This window comes from Phascolarctos cinereus, unplaced genomic scaffold (assembly GCF_003287225.1).
Source record: "Phascolarctos cinereus isolate Bilbo 61053 unplaced genomic scaffold, phaCin_HiC Scaffold_4;HRSCAF=312, whole genome shotgun sequence".
NCBI classification, from domain to species: Eukaryota; Metazoa; Chordata; class Mammalia; order Diprotodontia; family Phascolarctidae; genus Phascolarctos; species Phascolarctos cinereus.
Genome location: NW_027555847.1, coordinates 28,031,869 through 28,058,243, shown reverse-complemented (window position 1 = coordinate 28,058,243; position 26,375 = coordinate 28,031,869). Strand labels below are relative to the sequence as shown.

The 26,375-nt window shown below is 39.9% G+C and overlaps 1 protein-coding gene across 1 annotated transcript in view; it reads left to right on the top strand.

Moving 5' to 3' along the window:
* Positions 1-18,168, top strand: part of LOC110200983 (cadherin-related family member 3-like) — a 90,908-nt gene extending 72,740 nt beyond the window's left edge. The window contains 6 exon segments of the mRNA XM_078151677.1: positions 1,866-2,098; positions 5,771-5,942; positions 6,635-6,645; positions 9,168-9,367; positions 10,726-10,745; positions 18,029-18,168. Coding sequence (XP_078007803.1) covers positions 1,866-2,098; positions 5,771-5,942; positions 6,635-6,645; positions 9,168-9,367; positions 10,726-10,745; positions 18,029-18,168 — 776 coding nt within the window.
* Positions 18,169-26,375: the final 8,207 nt, after the last annotated feature.

The following is a 26,375-nucleotide window of genomic DNA, read 5'->3' as shown; positions in this document are numbered from 1 at the left end:
GGGGGGAACCTGGAGTGGAAAATGGAGGCAGTGGTTATGTAGAAGACTGTTCAGACTAAGGTACAGTTCTAGTGGGAGAGAGGGAAGCCTCTATAGCTGTTAGAGGAAGGTAGGCAGGTGACAAGATTTTGTGGCTGACAAGGCCATCACTAGTGGCAAGTCAGGCAGCAGATTATGAGGTGAGGAGATGGTGGTTATTGCACCACCAGGATCTTGTTGCCCCACAATGGGAAAATGCCCTACTGGATGGTGGCACTCCAGAGAAAAATCTTAATTATGACTATGGCTGCTACTGGTTGTTACCAGTGATAATGAGGTGATATTTCACAGCGTGGGGTGTAGGGTATGTTCAGGGAAGACTAGTACCTCTGGTGTGAGGGCTGCTTTCCACCTTTGGCGTCTATCTGATCCACCCAGTTCTCCCTTGTGGCTCCAAGAAGCTGTAGCATGTGCAATGGCCGTACCCTGGTAAACCATTTTGGCTTGAGGGTAACTGAGGGGTCTCAAACATGTTGGTGAATTAGGAGGGTGTCTACCCCAAGCATATGATGAAATGGGCAGATGAGAACAATTTGTTCCAATGACATGAAGGCAACTGAAGCAATGTGGAGCAGTTAGAGCTTGGTTAGATACTGAAGACACCAAGGTCTTCCACTGTATCTTGAGCCATCACCAGTCATCTTGACTCTGTCTTGACACTGGACTGTGATGACTGGAGGGGATAATGAGGCCGCTGACTTTGTGCAACTCTGCCTCACTTAAATCCAATTTATGTATGAATCAGCAGATATCACCCATACCATTTGACCATTTTTACCTATCTCAAAGTCCTGTGGTGAGAGGCAAGTGATGAAGCAGCAGGTGTGGATACACTGGGAGCTGTAGTCACAACCCTATACACAGGTGGCCCAGGCCATAGGGTCATCATCTTATTGGAAGCAGCAGTGGGATTGAGCAGCCCCCTGGTTATTTGAGCAGCCTTTTAAGGACCACACTGCTCACCTCCTGGTGTGAGGAAGGGGCTAGAAAAGGTGCCCTAAAGTTATTTGCTTTACCCAACCCTGGCCTGCTTACTTTAGCAAGTGGGGATCCCACCCTGCAGTCGAAACACAGAAAAATGTACAAAAACAATTGTTTCCATGTGTGACATGGGAGACACTGGCATAGGACTGCCCGATGTGGTGTCCCTCATCAGAGAAGGTGCTGTGCTCTATGAGCAAAACAGAATTGAAGTAGCTCAAAAGAAATGTGAGATGTGCAATTTTAGAGAATCCACCCCAATGTTCATGTAGACTATTTGTGCCCGACTTGTGGTAGATCATTCCGAGCTTGTATGGGTCTGCTCAGCCACAGTTGGATGCAGTGTAACTTGTAAAATAGTGATGTCATTTTGGTCCTCTTTGAAAATGAAGTGTGACAACCAGTCAACCAGTTTCACAACACAAAGAAGATAAAAATCACCTCCTAAAATTAATCATCCATCTACCAATGGAGTGGAATATTCAAAAGTTATAATAACAATAGCAAAAACTCACTTTTATACTATGTTTTCAATTTGATCAAATCTCTCTTTCTTGAAAAAGTCTTGCAAATCGACATTCTCATTCTTGACCCGTGTCATTATAGTTATGTTGTGGTAAAGAGATGCAAACTTTTCTTATTTCATTCTTTAGCTATGTAAAGTTGGTGCTTCCAAAGACATTATATCATTTAAAACTGACTTTTGGTTCAAAGCTTGGGTACATATATTGGAGAACTTTTCTGCTATTCGCTATTAAAGACATAGCTTCTAGATCAATGACACATTTGGTGAGAGTAAATGACTTTTTAATTAAAATGACTTGTCATGAAGTGTTAACTTGCAGCCTCCTATGAAGTTGGAAGAGTGACTGCTTTTGATGAAGACAATCCACCAAACTGTGTGAGGTACAAAATAATCAGAGGAGACGCCCAGCATCTTTGACTATTCTGGATTCATCCATTAAATGGAATGCTAGAACTAACCACCCAGCCAGACTATGAATCTGTGAAGCAATATAACCTCACCATAGAAGCTGTGGATTGTGACAAAACTCAACCATGAACAGCTGTTACCACAGTAAGTAAAGGAGAAATATAAACTTCCTTAAGCGTTAAGATTTTGGATAAAAAATGAAAAGCAATGCCTGCCCTCAAGGAGCTTACATTTTAATAAAGAATAAAATATTTGATTAGAGTAGAATGTAAACTCACTCAGGGCAAGGACTGCTTCCTTTTTTTAAATCTTAGGACCTTAGTTTAGTATCAAGCACAGTGTTTTGAAAATATTAGGAAATTTTAATATTTGTTGAGTTCAATGGAATAAGCAAAAATAAGATGATTTGAGGAAGAAGAGAGCACTAAGAGGCTGGGGAGCAAAAAAGGCTTTCTGCAGAAGGCAGCACCATCACACAGCCTAACATGGTGGTGAGAGCGTTGGATTTGGAGCCAGAGGATGTGGGTTCCAGTCTAGACCTATTTAATAACTCTGCAACATTGGAGGGTCATTTCCCTTCCATGAACCTTAGTTTCCTCATCTGAAAAATAGAGATAATAATACCTGGTATACTCATAGAGTTGCAGTGAGGAAAACATTTCTTAAACCTTAAAATATCATAGAAATATGATTTATGAGTATAGTTAAGCTAACTTCACAGCTCACTAGAAGAGAACCAAATAGTTAAAATCTTCATTATTCATTACAGTTTAGAAGACTGTTCCAAAAAACTTTGACTAAACTTTCTCTGGTCTCTGACATTTAAAAACTCTGAAGAAGTCATTGACAAGAAGTGAAACTAGAAGGAATAGATTCAGAATATTTGTTACCATTGGCTTCAATGACCGTGTCTATAAAATGGCACCCAGATTTAGATATCCATTCTTTATCTTTCCCCTGAACCCAGAGTCACCTATTCAACTTTCCATTTGACATCTGTATATATCACAGGACAGCTGGGTGGTACAGTGGATAGAGTGCTAGGTCTGGAGTCAGGAAGACTCACATTCTTGAGTTCAAATCTGGCTTCAGACACTTATTAGCTGTGTGACAAACAAGTCACTTAAGCCTGTTTGCCTCAGTCTTCTCATCTATAAGATGAACTGGAGAAGGGAACGGCAAACCACTCCAGTATCTTTGCCAAGAAGACCTCAAATGGGGTCACAAAGAGTCAAATGTGACTGAAAAATGACTGAACAACAACAAATGTACCATAGGAAAGTAATATTTCACATGCCCAAAACCGAAACTCATCATTGTTTCCTTGAAACCCATTTTGTGTTCTAACTTCCCCATTTCTGTCAAGAACATTACTTTTCATCCACTCACCTAAGTCCACAACATAGGAGATACATTCAATGTTTTACTCAATCATTTGGCAGGTCTTGTTAGTTCCAACTAAGCATTTCTTGCATCTATATCCTTCTCTCTAATCTCATCATAACTACTTTGGTTTAAGTCCTCATCATTTCTCATCTTTGTCTTTCTCCATTAGAATTTAAATTCCTCAAGGTCAGGTTCTATCTTTTTTGTTTGTATTTGTGTCCCCAGTGCTTAGCACAGTGCCTGGTACATAGTAACTGCTTAATAAATCCTTCCTTCCTTCCTTCCTTCCTTCCTTCTTTCCTTCCTTCCTTCCTTCCTTCCTTCCTTCCTTCCTTCCTTCCTTCCTTCCTTCTCCCTCCCTTCCTTCCTTCCTTCCTTTCTTCCTTCCTTCCTTTCTTCCTTCCTTCCTTCCTTTCTTCTCTCCTTCCTTCCCTCCTTCCTGCCTTCCTTCCTTTCTTCTCTCTTTCTTCCCTCCTTCCCTTCTCCCTCTTTTCCTCTCTTCTCTCTTTCTTAACTCCCTTCCTTTCTACCATATCTTTACAATCTAGTCCCCATACAGCTGCCCAATTGATATTCTTAGTCAAGAATATCAGGAGGTCTGACCACATTTTTCCTCTGTTCAAGAAACTTCTAGGTCTTCTCCTTTCCTTTAAAATACAAATTTCTGCTTGCCATTTGAAGTCCTTCATAATTTGGCTCTATTGCAAACCAGATTCTATCTATCCATCTCTCTCTCTCTCTCTCTCTCTCTCTCTCTCTCTCTCTCTCTCTCTCTCTGTCTGGCCCCCCTTTTCTTTCATGCTAGTGATCAATTGCTGTCCCTCAACCACTCTATATTCAAACTAAATTGACCCACTTTCTGTTCTTTGCATGTGACATTGCCACTCCCACCTCTGTTCTTTTGCAGAAACAGTCTCTCATGTCTGGAATAATCTACCTCCTCACCTTTACCTCTTGGAAGGCCTACTTCACTTCACAGCTCAGTTCAAATGATGCCTCCTTCAAGAAGCTTTTCCTGATGATCACCTTTGTTAGTCCTTCCTCCTCTAATCATTGTAGTAGCTTGTATATATCCCATATTAACTTTCCTGTGAACATGTACCCTTAGTAGAAAGTAAGCTCGGGGCAGTTAGGTGGCACAGTGGATAGAGCACCAGCTCAGGATTCAGGAGGACCTGAGTTCAAATCTGGGCTCAGACACCTAACACTTATTAGCTGTGTGACCCTGGGCAAGTCACTTGACCCCATTGCCTAACCAACCCCCCCCAAACAAAAATGCTATGTGTTGTATCTTTATATTATTATTATTAATTTATTAATTATTAATGTTTGCTTGTCGAATTGAACTAAAAACATCAAGCGAGAAACTAAGGCACTTTACTGAAAGAGCTTTTTAAATAATTCCCCTAGCAGTTTATCTAAGCTATTAAAATTACAGAAAATTAACACATCCACAGAGTATGCTTGCTGATATAATCAAAACAAGCTTTTCCTTTGTGAATATTGTAGAGGAAATCATTATTTATCCAGGAGGGAGGCAGATAACCTTTCTAGGCTGGCTGGTGTTTGGTCACTGACATTTTATAATCTTTGATATTTTGGTCTTTTCCATGTAAATTACCATAGTTTCATGATATTTTAATTGAAGTATGAGAGTAGCTTCTAATTATAGTCATAACCCATTCTGAGGTGCTAACTGTTACCATCAGCATATATGCTTCATATATTTCAGACTTTGCCTTGGAGGTAATCAGCCAAATCCAACGAGGGGAAGCAAAGAAAAGATGTTTGTTGTTAGGTACAAATATTTAAAGCACTTAAGATTCGTGACTTTTTTTTTTTGAAAGGGGCAGAGAGTTTCTTTCATCATGTGTTTTTCTAATAATTTTCTATCAATACAAGGTAACTTGGTGGCATAGAGGTCAGCATGCTAAACTTTGAGTAAGGAAGAGCTGAATTTTCATTCTGCCTCAAGCACTTACAAGTTGTGTGATCCTGGGAACATTATTAAATATCCCTCAGCCTCACTGCCTCATCAGTAAAATGAGGATAATAATAACCCCTACTTCATAGGACTGTTGTAAGGATCAAATGAGATAATGTATATAAAAGTGCTTTGTAAACCTTAAAGTACTATTTAACATTAGCTAATGTTATTAATATAGACTGTTGGAACCTCTATAGGATATTTTAATGAGTTCCATGTCCCTTTTCCTCGATGCCCAAGGCAAGGTAGATCAGCGAGTGACAAGGAAGTTGACAGATAGAAACCAAGTTCATGGTGTTTATCCTGCATCAAAATCCTGAAATTTTCTTTTTTAAATAAGAATCCCAGACAATTAGCATCTACCCACATGTTTATTTCTGGTTTTGTGTATAAATAGCCATATGATGTGGACATGAGGTTTCTTTCTTTTGGATTGCTGACAGGTTACAATTGACATAAAGGATGAGAATGACGAAGCACCTGTCTGCAAACCATCTAAATGTAAGGCAGTCATTTTTGACAGTGTTGCTGCTGGAACAAACGTCAACAGCTTCAAGCTAAGCTGCCATGACAGAGACTCACGCGATACTGAAATGCGCTTCGAGATAGTTTCTGGTAGGGGATTTTAGCATGAATTTTTAAAATGAAGGTGAATCAAGCTGGTTAGAAATGTAACTACATTCTTGTATACAATCATGTCATTTTAGTTAGCTAAATGTCTAATTTGGTAAATACAATATCATTTAATTTTCTCAAAGTACTTTAGCACTTTTTAAATATATGTGTCTAGCAGAATTCCCTCTATTATGGAGTAACATTTCACGATTGCTTTGTCTGTTTAGAAACTGAAGCTCGGCAGAAAAGCTGGGGAGTTATATTTCAAGGTTCTAAATGTGCTGTCCATGGTGCTAACTTTAAAATGTCATCCAGTCCTTCACATATAAAGTGATACTGTGCACTCAGGATCAGTGTGGCTGACGCCTTGATCTTTTTTTTTTTTCTCAGAGAGATTTGCAAAGAGTCATCCCTATCCCATTGTGATATAGTGTACACATTTGTAAGATGACCCGCAAGAGTTAAGGGGTACAGTCTCTTGTTATAGAACACAATGAAACTAACCACAGATAGAGGAAACCCAGTTTCCTTGTAGCATAATATTTGAATCAACGAAATCCTAAATCAGGTTCTTGTAAGGCTGAAATAAGAGAGCTTCACATTGAGGGGTAATAAGTTTGTAGTAGTCATAGTATAGTACAGTACACAGTGCAGATGCCCTATGGTGCTCAGTCCCGTGTGCCATATTTTAGAAAGGATTTTGGTAAGCTGGAGAGCATCCAATTGAAGGTGACCAAGATAGATTAAGTTCACTTCATATGAGGATTACTCAAAAGAGCTGTCTATTTTTAACTTGAAGAAAATAAGACTTAGGTTGAGAAGGGAGCATGATGATTGTTTTTAGGTATTTAAAGGGTTGCCACTTGATGAATCATTAGGTTTATTTTACCTGTTCCCAGAAGGCAGACCTAGAAGCAACAGTTGGAAGCATAGACTTCACATAAAGAAAAAGCTTCCTAATAATTATGCCTTCTTCAAAATATAATGAATTGGTTCAGGAGGTAATGCGTTCCCCCTTACTGAAGGTCTTCCAACCAAGCCTGGATGCCCACTTTTGAGGTTTGTGTTCAGAGGGCACCCTTGCTCAGTTATAGATTGGACTAGATGGTCTCTTGCCTCTACTTCCCACCAATTACCATTCTTACCCCAACTCTGTTTTCAATCATATCCTCTCCCATCCACTCATAGTGCCTCTTTTGAGAATTATTATGTCTCTTTGTAGCTGATAGAATGAGAAAATATGCCAATTTGTGATCAGGGAATATAGTATATGGGTGAGAGTGGAGCCAGTAAAGACAAGTATAATCAACTTTATGCAAAAAGTCAATGGTAATTAGTTTTTATCACACATGGATATAAATAAGTCAATTGTCAGATGATATTCAGCACACTTTGCTGTAACAGCAAGAACTGGCATTCCTAATGATTATCCCAAGGCACAGCAGGAGCTTGAAGTGCCTTCTTAATCATTAAAGATTGAGATTAACTGTGTTCTCTATAGTTTTTGCCATATTTTATTTTTTGTAATTTTGGCAATCTTTATTTGAAACACAGATATTTGCAATCCTCACCCTCCCAGAATTTTGACTCAAATTTCACTGAAAAAATTGAAGCTAAGTATGAAAAGTCTCTCTTCTCTCCTCTTTGTCTCACATTACACGAAGACGTTATACCACTATCTTCTTCATCTTTGTATCATATGAAGAGGTGGCTCTTCTCCTGACCAAGGCAAACCCCTCTCCATGCACAAGTGATCTCATTCCAATCCATCTTCTCCAGCATATTGCCTTCTCTTTTATCCCTTCTTTCTTAGTATCTTTAATCCTGTCTATTGGCTGCCTCCTTGCTGCTTAGAAATATATGTGTCTCCCCCATCCTCAAGAAGCCCTCACTTGATCTGTCCATCCTTACTAGCTATCATCTCATACCTTTCCTACTTTTTGCTAAATGTTTTGACTCTTTGAGAAGGCTGTCATAATCAATGGGTCCACTTCCTTTCCTTTTTCCTCTTGACCTTGGGCAAGTCATTTAACCCTATTTGTCTCAGTTCTTGATCTATAAAAATGAGCTAGAGAAGGAAATGGTAAATCACTCCAGTATCTTTGCCAAGAAAATCTCAAATGGGGTCACGAAGAGTCAGCCATGACTGAAAAAAGACTGAAGAACAAGAAGTCTGTCTTCTGACCATATCATTCAACAGAAACTGTCCTTCCCAGAGTTACCAATTATCTCTTATTTGTAAAATTGTGTCCTCACCCTTCTTGACCTCTCTGCAGTATTTTACACTGTCAAGCATCCTCTTATGGATACTAATTTCTTTCTATGTTATTGTGACCTTATTCTCTCCTGGTTTTTCTCCTACCTATCTGGCCACTCCTCCTCAGTCTTCCTTGCTGGATCTTCATCCAGGTCAAGCTCAATAACTGCTGGTATCCCCCAGGACTCTGTCCTGGGAACCTCTTCTCTTTACATGCTTTTTCACTTGGTGAGCTCATCTGCTCCTTTGTATTCAATAATCATATATATGGTGATGATTCTCAGACCTATTTCACCATCCCTAAACTCTTTCCTTACCTCTGGTGTCCCATCTCTAATTACCTAATGGACATTTCAAACTGGAGTCCCTGTAGACATACTAACTTTAGGATATCTCACACATGATAACCAGGATGGGAAAAGGCTTTGAGTCCATGACATATGAGGATTAGTTGAAAGACCCAAGGTTGTTTAGCTTGTATAAAAAAAGACTCAGTGGGGATATGATGGTCACCTTCAAGTATCTGAAGGAATGTGATATAGAAGGTGGGTTAGACTTATTCTGTTGGCCCCAGAAAGTAGAACCAGGAGGAATGAATGAAAGAGGAAAATTTAGTCTTATTGTGAGAAAACTTTCCAAATTTGCAGTGAGAATTAGCCACAACCAGAATAGGCTGATTATGGCAGCAGTAGGTCCCCCAGTTTAGAAATGTACAAACAGATGCTAGGTGACCACATTTCAGTTTTGTTGTAGTGAGGATTCCTTTTTATGCACATGTTTGATAAGACGACTTGCTGAATTTCCTTCCAACTTTGAAATTCTGTTACACTGTAATGTAATTGTACATATAAATTACACAGATTACTATATGTAGTTTGTCATGTATAGATCAATCTTATTATATTTAAGAAAATACTGTCTGAAAACATTGCCTAATGCTTTGTGTTCTTTTCTATGTCATTTATCAGCAAAAGAAAGGTGTGACCGTTGTATACACATCTATAAACACATACAGTCCCAATGACTGGTACATCCCTTTCGTCTTTACACTTATGGCAGTTTTCCTGGCTGGGCTGCTTGCCTGGACATGCTACCTTCTTGTGAAATACACCAGCATTACAGCCAGGTGCCAAAAACTGACCAAGGAGCTCTCTAAGCCAAAAAGCAAGTATGTGAATTTTCATTTAACTTCTGAATGAATAATTGTCCTTAAAGGGGACATTTGTATGTTACCTTGTTGGCCTCTGACAAAGGGAGCCTCTGAGGTTGTAGAGAGCTTGGGCTTCCCTTTGAGAACAGTAACTTTCTGTGCACAGTGAGTTATACCCATTCTTCATCTGGTTCTTGGTTTGCCCACGAGTCCTTGAATTTATAGTGGATCCAGGAGAAGAGTCAGAGAGGTTCTAGTAGGTGGAGGGAAAAGCTACATCTGCCTCCATTGCTCCTTATCAGAGAGGCTGGGAGGCCTGATGGAAAGAGCAGTGACCGTGGGGGACATCTGGCTTAGTCCTGGCTCTGTAAATTAATGCCTATGTGGCCATGGGCAAATCACTTTACCTTTCTAATCCTGATTTTCCTCATGTGTAAAATGGGGATGATAATTGTGCCACTTACTTTAAAACTTTTGATACCAAATTAAAAGACAATTTTTCTTGATCTTCAGTGCAAGAATGTGAGGTATTATGTGTAAAAGAACCTACTTCCCTACCAAATGATAGACAAAAGATACAAAAATGGAAACTTTTGGGGCACAATGAAAAAATTAAAACTCTACATTGTAAGGATCACATGAGAATTGATGAAGGGGGAGGTTCTTTGCAAGGCACTTTCCAAACACAGAGCACAGTGCTCATCAGTTTTACTGACAATAGCTCCTCCTACACATAGACTCTATCTCTTAGTGGCAAAGCCTGATGGTCCATAAATCTAGAGTTGGAAAACACACCAACACCAAATAGTCCAAACATCTCATTTTACAGATGAGGAAACCAAGACCAAGGAAGATTAAATGACTTGCTCAAGGTCACATGATTAGTAAACATCAGTAGGGAAACTGAAATGTTGGTCTTGTGACTCTGGAGTCAGTACTCTGGACACTCCTCCATACTGAATGATGATGATGATGATAATTTTATAGTGCCTACTATGTGCCAGGCATTGTGTTAAGTGCTTACAAATATCATCCCATTATTTCATAATGCCTTATAGGATTCCAAAATAAAATTAGAGAAGACTTTTCATTAAACATACCCAAGTATGTATGAGAGGATATTGGCTACTATCCATTCTGGCTGCTTAATGCTAGTCTGCCTAGACCAATAAGAAAATTTATGTGTTGAGGGGCCTATCTTTTAGAACAGGCAGAATTGACATTCAGACAGTGCTTCTTCTACAAATTATATTTTCCCCCATGGAGGAGCACCATGCTCACTCTTTATTGCCTGCTATGTGAAAATATTCTTTGAATTTTACTGTGCAATGGTATCATGAACCTGATATTTTTTTTCTAATTTTCTTTCATTGCAGAGGAAAGAAGTACATAGCTGGTAAGTTGCTAATGACTGACTGTTCCATAGGTGTCTAGAAGTCACTCATCAGATACCTACCTGATTGGTTTTCTTTCCCAACAGGAAACAAAAATACCAATGATGATATGGTAACAAGAAACAGGGATAAACAAGTTGAAGTGGTAACTGTGAGTACAATTCTGGGAACCACATTCTACCACAGAATAATGGCATTTCATCATCCCACTCCTTTTTCATAGTGATAAACCCTGCCATAGGAATTATTTGGTTATCTTTTTCTCCCTCACCCCCACATAAATATCTGAATACAATCAGATAATTTTGATTCCAACCATGGAAATCACAGAGCCAAATCCAGGACCACGTACCATCACAGAGAGAGTGGTCCTTATAGGAGAAAGGATTCTCTAATTTGGAGTCTCATAGAGGTGGGTGAAATTCTCATGACACCTTGAAATAGACTTTGAATAATTCATTAAATTATCCACAAACAATCTCAGGCAGGCAAATAGAATGTGTCAGTGAGATGGGGAAGAGGTTTATAACTGTGGTGTCTTTACTCTCCTCTTTATGTCTCCCCTTTGACTCTCACACCACCCAAGTCCCTTTAACTTTCCAAACTACTTGAGCCTGCTTTACTCCTCCTCCCTTTAAAGCAGCATTTTATATTCTAGAACATATTCACTCTTTCTCCTCAGTAGAAATCACTCACCCCACCTCTTCTGTTAAGGTCCTAGTGTTTGACTTAAAGTATCTGGTAAATAATCCATATTAATATGGGAATAAATGAACCCACAAGGGAAATGAAATAGCAATTTTAAAGGGTGGCTTGAGGAACATGAAGATTTTGGTGGTAGAATTTACTGTATTAAATCAAAGAAATATTTATTAGATGCTACTCTATGCCAGGCAGAATGATTTAGGAGATAGAGATCTGGCCCTGAAGCCAAAAAGACCTGGTCAGGTTCTACCATTGAAACATATTGGCTGTGTGAATCTGAGCCAAGCAATTGGTTTCTCAATTTTCTAGACCACTCTCTAATAGTATAAATGGCAAAGGAAGACGCCAGCCTGCATTAGTAGAGGTAATTTATCTCACCTAGGAGTTCCCTGAGCCGTGAAATCATATGTCCCTATTGCTACATGCTAGGGATACAAATTCAAAAGTGAAAGTCCTACCTTCAAGAGATTACATTGTATTTAAACTTTGGGTGACCTTAATAGCATATTGTGGAAACTCTTGTCTACTCTGACCACCCAGGAGTAACCTTAGACTGCCCAGGAGGATAAGAAAAGGAAGCTATGAGGGGCTCATCTTCTAGAAATATTGAAATTGCAACACACCCTTTCCCCCAAGATCCCAAACTCATTCTATATCAAAATGGTAACTTATTTTATTTGTAATAATTTGTCCTTTTTCAAGGAAACAATTGTGTATGAGACAGTATTTGATGAAGAAGCAATTGATCCAGGTACAATGCATCAGACGTCTTTGGGGGTCAGACCCTCTTTATCTAAATGTACTCTTATAGTCATACTTGTCATACTATGCTATTCTTGACTCAGTTATGCATTGTGATTAGCATCATTCAAGCATCTTTTCTTGGAAAGGTTTCTCTGATAGGAATTGAAACTAGGTGGTAGTGGTATTCTATCTTAGGAACCCAGAGGAGCCCCTGGGAGCAAGTAAATTACTCCAAAAGTAAGTAGGCTGCCTTTCTAGCCAGTGGAGATAGCAGCAAGCTAGGGTATCCAAGCAATGATGGCAACAGTTGCAGCTGATGTAAGACTGGCCCAAATCCTGTTACCTTTGGAGTGACCTGGCTGATTAGTAGTGAGATAAACTGGTCCAGTTAAAACCCTGTGTCACGGAGAAGAGCACAGTTGCACTGTGTGGACACCCAGCAAGTTTTCTCTTCTGTGAGTGTTCCCGTGTATTCTAGTTTAGTCTACTGTGATCATGCTTGTTTTCTCCAGTAAGGAGGCTTTACTCACTGAAAAGGTGAATCTGTGACAGGATAATTCAGATAGAGACCCAATTTCACACTAAACCAACCAGCCAATCAATAATTTTCTACTAAGCTCTTAATATATGCCAGGCACTGTGGTAAGCACTTGGAGATTTAAAGAAGAAACAAAAACTGTCCCTAACCTCAAAAAGCTTACATTCTAATGGGGTTATCCCACGTATAGAAACAAGAACACACAAGATACAAAGAGTAAATAGAACGTCACCATCCCTTTAAGGGTGCATTTAAGAGCCTTAGAAGTTACACCAAGCAAATTTTGCCTCCAAGGTGCTGAATAGTTCACATTTTTCCTTAAAAATTTTTAATGGGTATTTTTTTTGTTTTTATATCACCTTCATTTCCAAACATGTATGTATATGTAATATGTATCTATATACACACATGCCTATAATATATGCATACATATATATATATATACATGCATATGCGTGTGTGTATGTATGTGCATATAAATCCTCAATCATCAACTGAGTAAGCTATCCTTTTAAATATAGAATTCAAAAGGGATGAGAAAAAAAGTCAGTTTAGTAAAACTAACCAATGCGCAATCTAACATTAATTCCTTTGGGAAAAAAAGATGATTGTAACTGACCAAAATGATACCTTCTCAAAAATATTTTACTATTCAGGGACTATGACAATAGAACCAGGCTCAATAGACTTTAACAAAGTGAGAGCAGAGAAGCATTCTTCTGCCACACAACCGATTCGAGTGCTAAGTAGAAGCTTTTCTTAGTATCTTCTTTTCCTCAGTGGATGGATAGCTTTGAGCCCCACAGAGATGAAATGGTTTGGGTAGCCCAGGATGCTACCACAGATCCAAGTTTCCTGACCCCTTCTCCAGTAGTCTTTCTAATACAACACAAAATTTTTAATTATATAGTAAATTGTTTAGAACCAAAATAATATTTGGGTACTAGAGACATATTGATCCACCAAATGAAATAATATATTTAATAATTCCTGCCTTCTTGCTTGAAAAATGAGATTTGCTATATAGTATGTACCAGTGTACCACATTTTATACACGTTAAAACCAAGGCCCAGAGGGTTAAGTGGCATCCAATAAAAACATAGCTCTAGAGCTAGATGGAACTCAGGGGCCATCCAACCCAGCCCCCTCATTTTACAGATGTAGAAACCAAGGCCCAGGGAAATCAAGTGACTCATCCAAGGTCACACTAGTAATACGTAATGAAACCAGGGCTTCCATCTCCAAATTTAGTGTGCTTTCCACTGCACCATAGAACCATCTTCATTTGCTCACTTAGTTTCCTTAGTTGTTCATCAGGGAATTTGGAATAGAATCAGAGGTTCTTAATCTATTGTTTATGGACTCTTTTTTTTTCTGTATGTGTTTTGGTAACTATTTCATTATAACTGATTTCCTTGGAAATCCTATGAATTTTATTTGTGAATTTAAAAACATTACATTGAGAAAGGGTTTCATGGGCTTCTCCAGACTACCAAAGGGAGGTCCATGATGTAAAAAAGACTAAAAATTCCTGTATGAGGAAATCTCTCAAGGTTTTTAACATTTGGTGACTCTGAATCTATGAATAGGAAGAGAAGTTACTTTGCCACTGGAAATTCATGTAATAACATTCACCAAATCCCAGTGATGGCCAAATGAAGGAGCATTAGCTGCTTCTACCAGGTTTGAGGGTTTAGGTGAATTAGTAAACTGAAACCAATATTAAGCAATTGAATATGAATGCAAATTCCCAAGTATTAATTCCCAATAGCCTTCTAGACCTGGCTTCATCTTTTTATGATTAAGACAGGAAGCTGGGGGAGGATGGGGAAGATTTTGGAATAAGGATAGAGTCCTAGCAGGGCTAGATCAGAAAGGCAGATGACATTGGATGCAGAGGACACCAGGTGAAATCATATAAGGATGCAAACTTGCTTTAGTCCCCATTTCTTACCCAAATCCATCCACATCTTGGTGCTCAATTGAGAGCTCTTTCTATAGCTCTCCTCCTTATTTTTCTTACCAATTTTTTTTCACTATTCTACCTTTGCACCTTGAAATTCACCATGCCCCAGACAGAACTCAGTGTCCCTCCCCACCCAAAAATACCCCCTTCTGAACTTCCCTATAATTGTTGAGGTATCCATCATCTTTGCAGTCTCGCAGGTTCACGACCTTGGTGTGATCTTCAACTCCTCAACTCCTCATCCTACCACACTCCACACATCCAATCCGTGTTCAAATCTCATTGTGTCTCCTTTCACTGCATCTCTTTCTTCATCTCTTCTCACAGCAGCCCTGCCCTAGGTCAGGCCCTCTTCCCCTCTCACACGGATTATTGAAACAGTCTTTTATTTGTGCTTCTTGCTTCAAGTCTTTCCCCTTGCTAATCCATCCTCTGTAGACCGACCAGATCTCTCCTGATCCCGAAGTTTAAGTGTGACCATATTAATCCTTTCTTAATGAGCCTTGGGAGGCTCTCTATTGCCTCTACGATCACATACAAACTCCTTTGTTTGATATTTAAAAGTCTTCTCAACTTGGCCCCTTCCTACGCCTCTAGTCTCCTGAAACGGGAGTCCTTTCCACATACTATACGGTCCGGCATTGCTGGTCTGCTTGCTGTTCCTCATACAATGCTCTGTCTCCCAACTCTATGTCTTTGCACTGGCTGTCCCCCCACACTGGAATATACAACCCCCTTCACTCTCCTTACTTTCTGAATCCCTGCTTTCCTTCAAGATTCAGCTCAAGACCTACCTTCTTTATGAGGCCTTTTTGGTACTGTGCAGTGGCTCAAGCCCTTTAACTCCAAACATCCTCGTGTTCATTTGGTATTTATTTTGTATGTAATTCTATATGTGCAAGTTGTCTTACCTGTTAGCTCCTTGAGGACACGTACTATTTCAGTTTTTGTCTCTGTGTCCTTAGTGCTCAGCACATTCTTGGTGCTTAGAAGTGATTATAAATGTTGATTGGTTGATTTCTGTTTATTCTTAGCTAAAATTAGGTTTTTGTCAGCATGTAATAATAATAATAATAATATAATAGAGAGCTTTATGCCTTGCAAAAATATTATATATATATATGTGTGTGTGTGTGTATATATATATATATATCTATATATATATATATATAGATATATAGATATAGATATAGATATAGATATAATTGGATCCTCATAACAACCTGGAGAGGGAGGTGTTTTTATTATCTCTGTTTTACAGATGAAGAAACTGAGACTGAGAGTGTTTAAGTGACTTGCCCATAGTCACAAAGCTAATTAGTTTGTGCAGCAGGATTTGAACTCAGGTCTTCATGGCTCCAAGTCCAGTATTCTATCCATTACGCCACCTACCTCTCTAGGACATCCACATAAATGGCATAATAAAGCAACTATACCAGAATCCACTAGATTGTGGATTTAAGAGCCCTGAGAGACATTACAGGTTATCTAGCCCAACCCCATCCTTTTCAAATGAAGAAATGGAGGCCTAGAGAAATTAAGTGATTTATTCAAGGTCACATAGGTAGTTTGTGACAAAACTGAGACTTGAACCTAGGTCTTCTGACTCCCTACCCAGTGTTCTTTCTACTGTGCCATATGAGTGTTGGGTTCTTTCACGAACATTTAGCTTCCACCTGATCTAATAAATACATTGTAGTGCAAATGGTACAATACATTGGAAACTTTCATGCTACGCAGACATCAGCTCTGACAGAGCCATAAGCTGTGGTTGACGAAAGAGGAAATAAAGTCTCTCGGTCAAGTCCATGTTTGAAGAATGTCATGATCTGAGTTTTTAGAATAAGGATGGGATGAGTTTGGCTTACTTTGAAACTGAGTATGAAACTTCAAATTCAATAGCCCACTCACAGTTTCCAACAGGTAATATTGACTTAGAGGACAGATTTGTGTGCTGGTGGGGAGGTGGTACCATGGCCACCACTCTTAGCAGTTCCACAATTGGTGAGTGGGTAGATTAAGTTATTTCAGGGCCCTTTCAGCTTGGATAGACCTAAGCTCAAAGCTGTATTCCCCTTGGATCACAGGATCATACCTTTAGAGATAGCCAGGGGGTGGGTAGTTAGAGATATCTAGTCTAGGACTTCAAGTTTCCAGATCAATTGATCAACAATCATTTATTCAACTGTGTGATAAATGCCTGGAGGAAAAAGATGGCAATGAAATAGTGCTTGTCTTGCCCTCAAGAATCTTACTCAAGATCACACAGCAAGTAGCACAGATTTGAACCCTGGATCTATGATGCTAAGTCCAGTGCCCTTTCTAGAAAAATACCATCTTTACAACTCTGCAAAATATATTCTTAAAGTCTTCATCTGTAGAATGTGGACTGCGCCATAAGGTCCTGCTCTTCTAGGAGTATGGTATGATGGAAAAAAAGTGGCCCTGGTGTTTTTAGATCTGGGTTCAAATTCACCCTCTGACATTTAATGTCTATGTGAGCTTGGGCAACTCACTTTACTAGTCTGTCTTCTCATCTGAAAATGGGGGTAGCATAACCTGACTTATGTATCACATATGGTTGTTGTGAGACTGGCTCTGGAGTCAGAAGATGTGTGTTCAAATCCTGCCTCAGATGCTTGTTACCTGCATGTTCTTGAGTAAGTCGTTTTACTTCCTTGGACCTCAGTTTCTTCATCTGTAAAATGAAAGAGTTGGATGAGATGGCTTCTGATGTTTTCTCAATTCTTATATTTCCTATGATGCTATATCAGTAAAGGCTGAATCAGTGAATTAAAGTTTCACATTTATACTCACAGAAGGAAATCCCTCTCCACCCCAGAAGTAAAGAATGTAATTTCAGGGAAAGCGCTGTCCTAAAGTGAGGTGGACCACTTCAAGAGGTGGTAGAGTGTCCCTCTTAGAAGTTCTCCAGGTAATGGCTGGTTGACCACTTGTTGGACCTGTTCTAATGGGACTAGGTGGTTATTGAGATCCTTTCTGGCTCAAAAAGTGAGTGAGTTGTCTTTTGGGACAAAATTTGGAGCGAAGGCCTTTTTCATGACTAACAGCTGTGTCTATTTAGCTGTATGTCTCAAGATAGTCTTGCATCTCATTGTTTTGAACCTGCCTTTATTTTCCAGGATGGATGGGGTGAGCAAACCTCCCAGGACTCCTCCTAGGAGGCTTCTTACCTTAGAGGGCATCTTGAACTGTGAAGTCCTTTAATGTCTGTTATCAATGTTTGCCATTTTTATATAGAGCCCAACTTGGAAGATATGTACAACTCACTACCTGTTTTTTTTTCTGTTGTATGCTTTTTTTCCAACAGTCACAGGGAATGTATATGAATATAACAGCAAGTCGGGAGCTAGGAAATGGAAGAAGTTGCCTAGACCACCAAAGAATGTGGTGGCCAACATACAAACTGTCTCAGAGGAAATCCCTACAGATGAGCCTACTCAAGGATGACATAACATATTTGCATCCCATTTTATACATTACAAAGAACCTACAGAATCTCCCTCAATGCCTTTAACTACTATCTTTTGCTTAGTTGAATTACATGTATTTTCAACTCTGGTCTCTAAAATCAAAATGCAAATTTCAGACAGTTGCACTGTGGGTCCCTAAGGCCTTCCAGCATGTAAATAGTCTGAAGTAAATGTGCTGGGGACAGGCCTCAAGAACTGAGTTTTAATCCGGCAGCAAAATTCTCTCGCCACTTAATCAGTTCTTTTACTTTCTGCAGGACTTAACCAGGCTTAGGTGGGAATGGACTCAGAATGATTTCTTTTGGTTACTGGTAATCATTCAAAATGAATGATTGTTTTAAAGCTCATTTGATCTGGCCTTTCAATTTTCTTTGTATAGTTCTCTATGCAAAATGGCCCTGCCAACTCTTTACTTATTAATAGCTTGTAAACTCGATGTTGGAATCAAGGCTGTCATTGGCGTCAGTGAAGTCCGCTACATTTTGTTTCAGTAAATGAAGTTTTATAGTCCATCCTGGCTACTGTGCTTCCTCATTCACATTTGTAGAGCACTTAAAAGAGAGTGATGCCACTCCTCATACCAGTACTATGTGGTAACTAATGTAAATATTTTTCTTCCCATCTGACAGGTGAAGAAACTGATTTTCAAGGACATTCAGACTTTCTTTTTCAAGGTCACAGGTAGCAAGTGTCAGAGTCAGTGTTCTAACTCATGTTTCACAAGGTCAATAATCTTTTTACAAACCTAGACTGACCTGTTAAATCAGATAATGCTATTCCTTTCACCCTCTCAAGCTTAGAGGATAGAGTGCCCATCACAATCAACCTCCGAATTTGAGTCTACACGCACAAAATAACATCTAGCACTGAACCAATAATCTAATAATAAGTTTTAGGTAGGCTTCCAGGTTTGCAAAGCATGTTACATCCATTATTTCATAATTTAGCTCTCACAACTACTTTAGGAGATATGTTTTGTTGTTCAATCAATTTTTAGTTGGGTCTGACTCTTTGTGACCCCCTTTGGGTTTGGTTTTTTTTTTTGACAAAGATACTGGGGTGCTTTGCTATTTCCTTTTCTAGCTTATTTTACAGATGAGGAAACTTAGAAAAACAGAGGTAAGTGACTTGCCCAGGGTCACACAGTTAACAAATGTCTGAAGCTGGATTTAAATTCAGGCCTTCCTGACTCCAGACCCAGCACTCTATCCACTGCACCACCTAGCTGCCTTGGAGAGAAATACTACAGCATTATTCGCTTCAGTTTTCAAACGATAGGCAAGGATCATTCAGTTAATAAGTGGTAGAGGCGAGATCTGAACCCAGTTCTCCCTTCCAGCCTACTCTTCTTTCCGTTGTGCAGTTCTGCTTCTAGGTAAGTCAGATCCCCAAATGAACAGTTTACGCGACCAAATAACTGAGGAAAAGTTGCTTTTGGGGGGAACTGGGTGAAAGGGCAAAGATGAATTATCAAGGTAGGTGTCTCAGTGTTCCATCTCCCTCCCCCTCCTCTCCTCCCTTTCCCCTCTCCCTCTCCCTCTCCCTCTCCCTCCTCCTCCCCCTCCCCCTCCCTCTCCCCCTCTCTTTTTCATAGACACAGCATTAAGGCCTCTTTGTAATGCAGTGACACATATGTTCTCCAAAGGGAGATAGTTCCAGAATTAATGGGTATATGCTAAAGGCCAACCCTCCCCTCTATTTCTAGCTCTGAAGAGGTCAAGTTGTTTATAGTAGTGAAGAAGAAGACTTTTGAGATGAAATTGGTCCAAGGGATATAAGGTGATTTAGGAAACTCTATTGGGATATGGCAAATTCTGAGTTCAGTTCACCATTGCAAGAGCTCACTTTGGGAATGACCACTTGCTGCCTCCCTCTAGATGGGCATGTGTGGATCTGTCTTGGAAGAGGGAGTACACACATTAGGAATTCCTTGCACTCACAGATCCATCCTGTAGTTTGGTGTTTCCAGCATTACATAGGTGTCATACACGAGAATGCTTGTGTATTTAAGCTCCTCAGGAAAACTAACCTTGCTAGCTTTGACTTCACCTAGGGGAATATGGAGATGTATTATTTTTCGTAAGAATTTAATATCAAAGAATTCATGGGAAGAAAGGGCTAACAGCTTATAGAAAGATGAAAATATAACACCTTGTAGAGGGGGCATAGCAGGCTTCATCAGAGAGTAACAGGAGCAAAACCAACTACCTGACAATCACAAGAATATTAAGCCGCTAGAGATGAGGTTGAAGTAACTAGAAGAAAGGTCAAACCACTGTCTTGCAAGTCTGTCAGCACTGCCACCAGAAAGACATTTCAGCCCCTCCCCCGCAACCGGCATTGGGATTGGGAAGGTGGAAGAATTATGCCAGTGTGTCCCAATGGTCTAAAGTGATCTATGATGAATATTTGAGCTAAATTTTGGAAGGTGGGAGGGAGGGGTGATACTTTTAAACATCATGGGGATGGGAGGGAGAAGAGAGTAATGTGAGTACGATGACTGAAAACGTAGTCCTCTATTTCTAAGGAAAGTTGGAATTCAGGCTATGTTTGTGCAGCAAACTTATTCTCTGTAGCTGCTAGCCTGAGCTAAACTCAGTAAAGTACTTAGATTAATCTAGGTTTGAAATCCCTTGCTGCTGAGCCCAGAAAGTCAAGATGGAGGGAGAATTAGGGAACAACAGTGCTGTTCTCTCTGAACAACTACTTATTTAGAAACCATAATAATGCTACTCTCTTGAAGAGGGAGAATTTCTAATTTATAAGACTTCTGTCAACTATGGTTGATATAGTTAATGCCAATCTCCATGCCCACCATCTTGACCTCTCTATTTGCCTGATGGAGTTCATGTTTTGTGGAAATGATGGCAGAATCATTCTTTTCTCACAGGGAAGTATTTCATTTTAATACCAGCTACATGTTAGATGTTGATCGTGTTGACGAGGGCCTCACTGATTTAATGTCTTACATGATGAAATTAACTTGTGGTGATCACAAACAGTTCTCTTATTACAGGCATGGCTTGGGAGTGGGAGGCCCCATGATTAAAGTTTCTCATGGCAAGGCAATATTATAAAGAACCAAAGAGAAGATGGATAGGATTGGTCTGGAGAAGAAGTAGCCCAGAAGTCTGGGGAAAAAGAGGGCATTGTTTCTGTGAGGTTTTTTTTCCAAAAAGAAAATAGAGGAATCATGAGTGTGGTAAGAGAATCAGAGTTTCATAGATTGGAAGCATCTGGTGGAGCATCAAAGGCCATCTAGCTCAAACATCTCATTTTATAGATGAGGAGACTTAGGTCCAACAGGTTAATTGAAATGCCCAAAATCACACAAGTAGTATCAGAAGTAGAATTTGAAGCTATGTCCTCTCACTCCAGCATTGCTACCTTTTCCACTGTACCATGCTATCTTCTTCAACATCTGTCCTTGAGGCCACATCTGTTACTCCATCAGTGATAAGCAAGAAGTAGAAAGTGATTGGGGGGGGGGAGTCTCTTACAGTCTGACTAACGAATGGGAAGATCCAGGAATCAGTTACACAACTGAACAAGACTTCCTATTAGAATTTATTTTCCCTTGGGGGCAGCTAGGTGGCACAGTGGATAGAGCACCAGCCCTGAAATCAGGAGTACCTGAGTTCAAATCCAGCCTCAGACCAAACACTTGACACTTACTAGCTGTGTGACCCTGGGCAAGTCACTTAACCCCAATTGCCTAAAAGAAAAAACCCAAAACAAAACCAAAAAAAAGAATTTATTTTTCCTTCTGATTATGAGTAAAGGATTGTATACAATTATGAAGTGCCTGTGTAGTGCCCCCTCTGGGCCACCTCCCCAACTTGTACCCTTCAGGGTGATACCTCAACAAGAGCCCAGACCCTAAAGCCTCCACATGGTCAACTGGAACCAGGGCAGTCTTCATTACAATAGCACACATTCTGTTTAATTGAAGGCAAAAGGGGTATCATTGTTTCATTTGTTTCTGGCCTGAATGCTCCTTCTTGATTTATCAGTCCAGATGCCTGAACCAGAGTGAGGCAGAGGAGGGTTACTGGTACAGTATCAAGAAAAGAGCTTGAAAACCTGGCTGACACTAATTTAGTTGTGTTCATTGTTCTCGCCCCATCAGTTTCCTATTTGGACAGGACTCACCATCAGTGAAGAATCATGGCAATTATTCAGCGGCTATATCTGGAACGTGAACCTTCAAGTTCAAGTACTCCAGGAGCCTGCATTCAGGCCCAAATCCCCACTGGTGCTCAGCTGCTAGGAAAAATAAGCTCAAGCAAAAGTATCACAGGAACAATAGTAACAAAGCATTTCTCCCATTAACCTGAGGGGACCCTTTCCCACAATTGTATATAGAAAAGTATATAGAGAAAAGTGGATACATATGAGGTACACTAGGAGAGAGGAACATACAGAGATGGCGTATGTGAGCCAGATCACTCAGATTTCCAGCACTGCAGGGCCCCTTACATAGCATCCTCAGGCTGCTCTTCCTGGGCACATAGTTTTTGCTGAGTGAGTTGCTCACCTGGGCTTCCTGGTCCTGTTCCTCTCTACAAATGGCCAGGGTAACTCACAAAGCACCTCTGGTCCTAAGCTTTGAGTAACTAGGCCTGTCCCCTGATGATTGCAGCAGCTTCTATTGGCTGAACATCTCTGCTGCAAGATGACATGGCTGATGGGAGTGGAGAGGGGAGACAATTCCCTTCTAGTTCTCCAAGAGACAGGTAATGATTCCCATCGAAGAGCTGAGTTCTTTCATAGTTGGATCTCTTTTTGACTACTGGAGCTCACACTCTTCAGACCCATCTCTCCTTCTACTCTGTGGCTGGAGAATATGTATTGCTTTTTGAAGAGCCAATGGCTATTTAGCACTTCAAACCTTCCTGAAGAACTTTTTTGCACATTTTATAAAGGGATAACAGAATGTTACTTCTTTGTACTTTGAGATCTTAACACCTCATTGTCTGTTACTTGTCTCTTACCTTTGTTACCCTGTTTGGTGGAGGGAATCAATTGATTGGGGGTAGCTTGTTCAATTTCCCTCACTAAACTCGGTCATTGACCCCATTGTGTCATGCATATGTCATGATTCCATGATTCCATTGAGACAAGGAAGTGAAGGGAACATTTCTCCCTGTAGGTTGAGAAACCAGAAGCCATAAGAATCTAGATAAATCTACACACACTCCAGCCTTAGAATAATGAGATGACTGAAATAAGTGCTGCCATTCCCAAAAGAAGCAGGCTAAGAGGAAGAGGGCAGCTAGAGTTCTAAGAGTCCCAGAGAGCATGTTGTTACCTTAAAGCACCCTCTAGTGCTGGGTGGAATGTGTAATCACTGGGGTGAACATGTGCCTGGCAAGTGTCCTCAAATGCCCTCTTGGGGGTTATACTCTATAATTGGAATAATTTCAAAAGATTATATGATTGGATAGGAGTTTCAAAAAATACAGAATTATTTTTTGAATTGTCAGCATATTTTTGAATGACATTTTACTTCATATCAATTTTCTCTTTCTTTGGTGATTATCATTTACATGATGGCAGTGTTGCATAATAGAAAAGAGCCAACCTTAGAGTTAGGAACACTCTGAGTTCAAGACCTACTTCTGATACTCATTGGCCATCTAATCATGTAGAAGTCACTTAATTTTTCAGTGTCCCATACAATAAGATCATAAATACCAGGTAAGTTGATTATTTACATGAGTGAAGGGAATTTCCATACTAGGAGTTTCCAGTACTGATGAAATTCTAAGGAGGACTAATCCCCCCATTCCTCATCTCTATTTTCATAAGATCATAGCTTTAGAGGTGGAAGGTGCCTCAGAGGTAACTCCAAACTCCAACTTCACAGAAGAGAAAATTAGGGCCCAGAGAAGAGAAATGATTTGCTCAAGGTCACTCAGGTAAGAAGTAGTTGAATTAGGATTTAAACCCTTGTCCATTGATTCCAGAACTTTTCCCTGTACCACACTGTTTCTAGTGTGGAGATGCCAGAGACCCAGCTGAGGGCTTCGGATGTGAGAAGCAAGTACTCTATCTAGCATTCAAACAATCAACAAGCATTATTAAGCGTCTACTATGGGCTAGCTACTAAGTTAGGTGTTAGCATTTATTATGACAAATAAATTTGGAGAAGCATTTTCCCCTTAACTAGCCTTATTAATAATCTCTCAAACAGTAAATAAGAGATTCTAATGTAAGGCTAAGAAACAATATGGCAAAATGGATAGAGCTCTAACCTTGGAGCCAGGAAGACCTGGGTTCTAGTACCAGCTCTGATGTATACTGATTGCATCTCCCTGCGTAAGTCACTAAAATTCTCAATGCCCCCGTTTCTAAGGCTATATGTTGTAGGCAATGGTGGATAGACCTATGTTGATGGAAGTAACTCCCTATTCCAATGAAATTAAAAGTCCAGATACCCCTGAACTCCCTTCCTCCACCCCCCAATGTGGGGCTGGTCAATTTCCCAGATGGGGCTTCTATACAGGTAAAAGTCTTAACAAGAGGCCAATGTTGAAATGGCAACTTCGACTCAATATTTCTCTATTAGAAAAAAAGGGAGGTAGGATCTTCTCAAAACCTAAAGCCACAGCTACAAAGAGGGATTAACTGTAATACCTGTGTCAGTCAATGAACAGCGTGGGAATGCTGGCTCCACTATATCCATCAATCTCTAGGAATCAAAGATCAATCTAAAATTGGCTTTCCCTGTGAAACCCAAGCCTTCAGGCTGTCCAAAGCAAAGCGCCTACAAAAGACTCTTTTGGGCTACAGTTTTAGATCCAGGTCTGCACCTAGTGGTGAGAAAAATCACTACCTGAGGTATTTAAAAAGGATTTTTAGAATCCAAATTGTTGCAACAATTTGGCTTCTAAAAAATCCTTTTCAAATACCTTTGTTTTAGTTGCTTAAAAAATCCCTCCAACAACTTGATTTTTAGATCATAGAATCTCAAAGCTGTGATGGCCATCTAGTCAACTCATGCCTGAATTAGAATCTCCTGGACAACCTACCTGACAAAAGGCTTTGAAGGTTCTGCTTGCATATCTCCAGGGACTGGGACACAGTATTTACTGAGCCAACCTATTTTACATTTCAGAAAATTATAATTGTTACGAAGTTTTCCTACAGACCAAACTTTCTGTTTTACAATTTAAGATCCCAGATCTAGAGATGGAAGGGATCTTTGAGTCCATCTCATCCAAGACCCTCATTTTACAAATGAGGAAACTGAATTTTAGAGAAGTTAAGTGATGTGTTCAAGGTTGAACACATAGTAAGCAGCAAGAGGGAGGATTTGTGTCAAGATCCCCAGTCTCCAAATATAGTTCCTTTCCAGCTATACTACACTGCTTTCCATTGCTCTAAGTTTTTTCTTCTGGGGTCAAGCAGTACAGATATAATCCTATTCTTCCCCATAGCTCTTCAAATACTTGAAGAGGACAAACAAGTTTCCATTAAGTCTTCTCTTCTCTGGACTAAACATTGCCATTTCCTTTAATGGATCCTCACATGTCAAAGTTCTTCGTTATCCTGGTGACTTCTCTCTGTGTGGCCCCTAGCTTATCCTTCCTAAATTGTGGCACCCAGAGTTGGAAACAGTGTTGTCTGATTGGGGCAGAGTTCAGCAGAACCAGGGGTATGCTGGAGCAGTTGGCAAATGCTACAAATCAGGGCTTGATGTTTTGTTTTGTTGATTGTGATGGGGTGCTTGGGTGCTTGTATGTAGACCCCACTTCTAAGACCATATTTCTCCCTAGCTTCAAAACACTGTCCCTGACAGTTTTCTCCCCAGCCCAAAGGCCCTATCTCTGGCAATAACTCAGGAGTGGGCCCAGTGAGGCAAACTATCTCACTATCTCTCCCTGTTACAAGAACAAGATGACCTCTGTAGAATTGCCCTTGTGTGAACAAGCCTATCTTGTATCAACAAAATTAACACGTACTGATTCCCACAGTTATCATATATCCAGAGGTCAGGTTGTAGCCATCAACTCCTGAAGCTATCTTGTTACAGATATAACAGACCAAAAATACACCTGTACCCTTTAGGAATCCTCTTCCTCTAGTTTCCAGGAATGACGCCTGTGACTAAGGTTGTATGTTATCACCTAATTAGTATACGTGGCACATAATCTACTACTTTTCCTATATAAGCTTTAA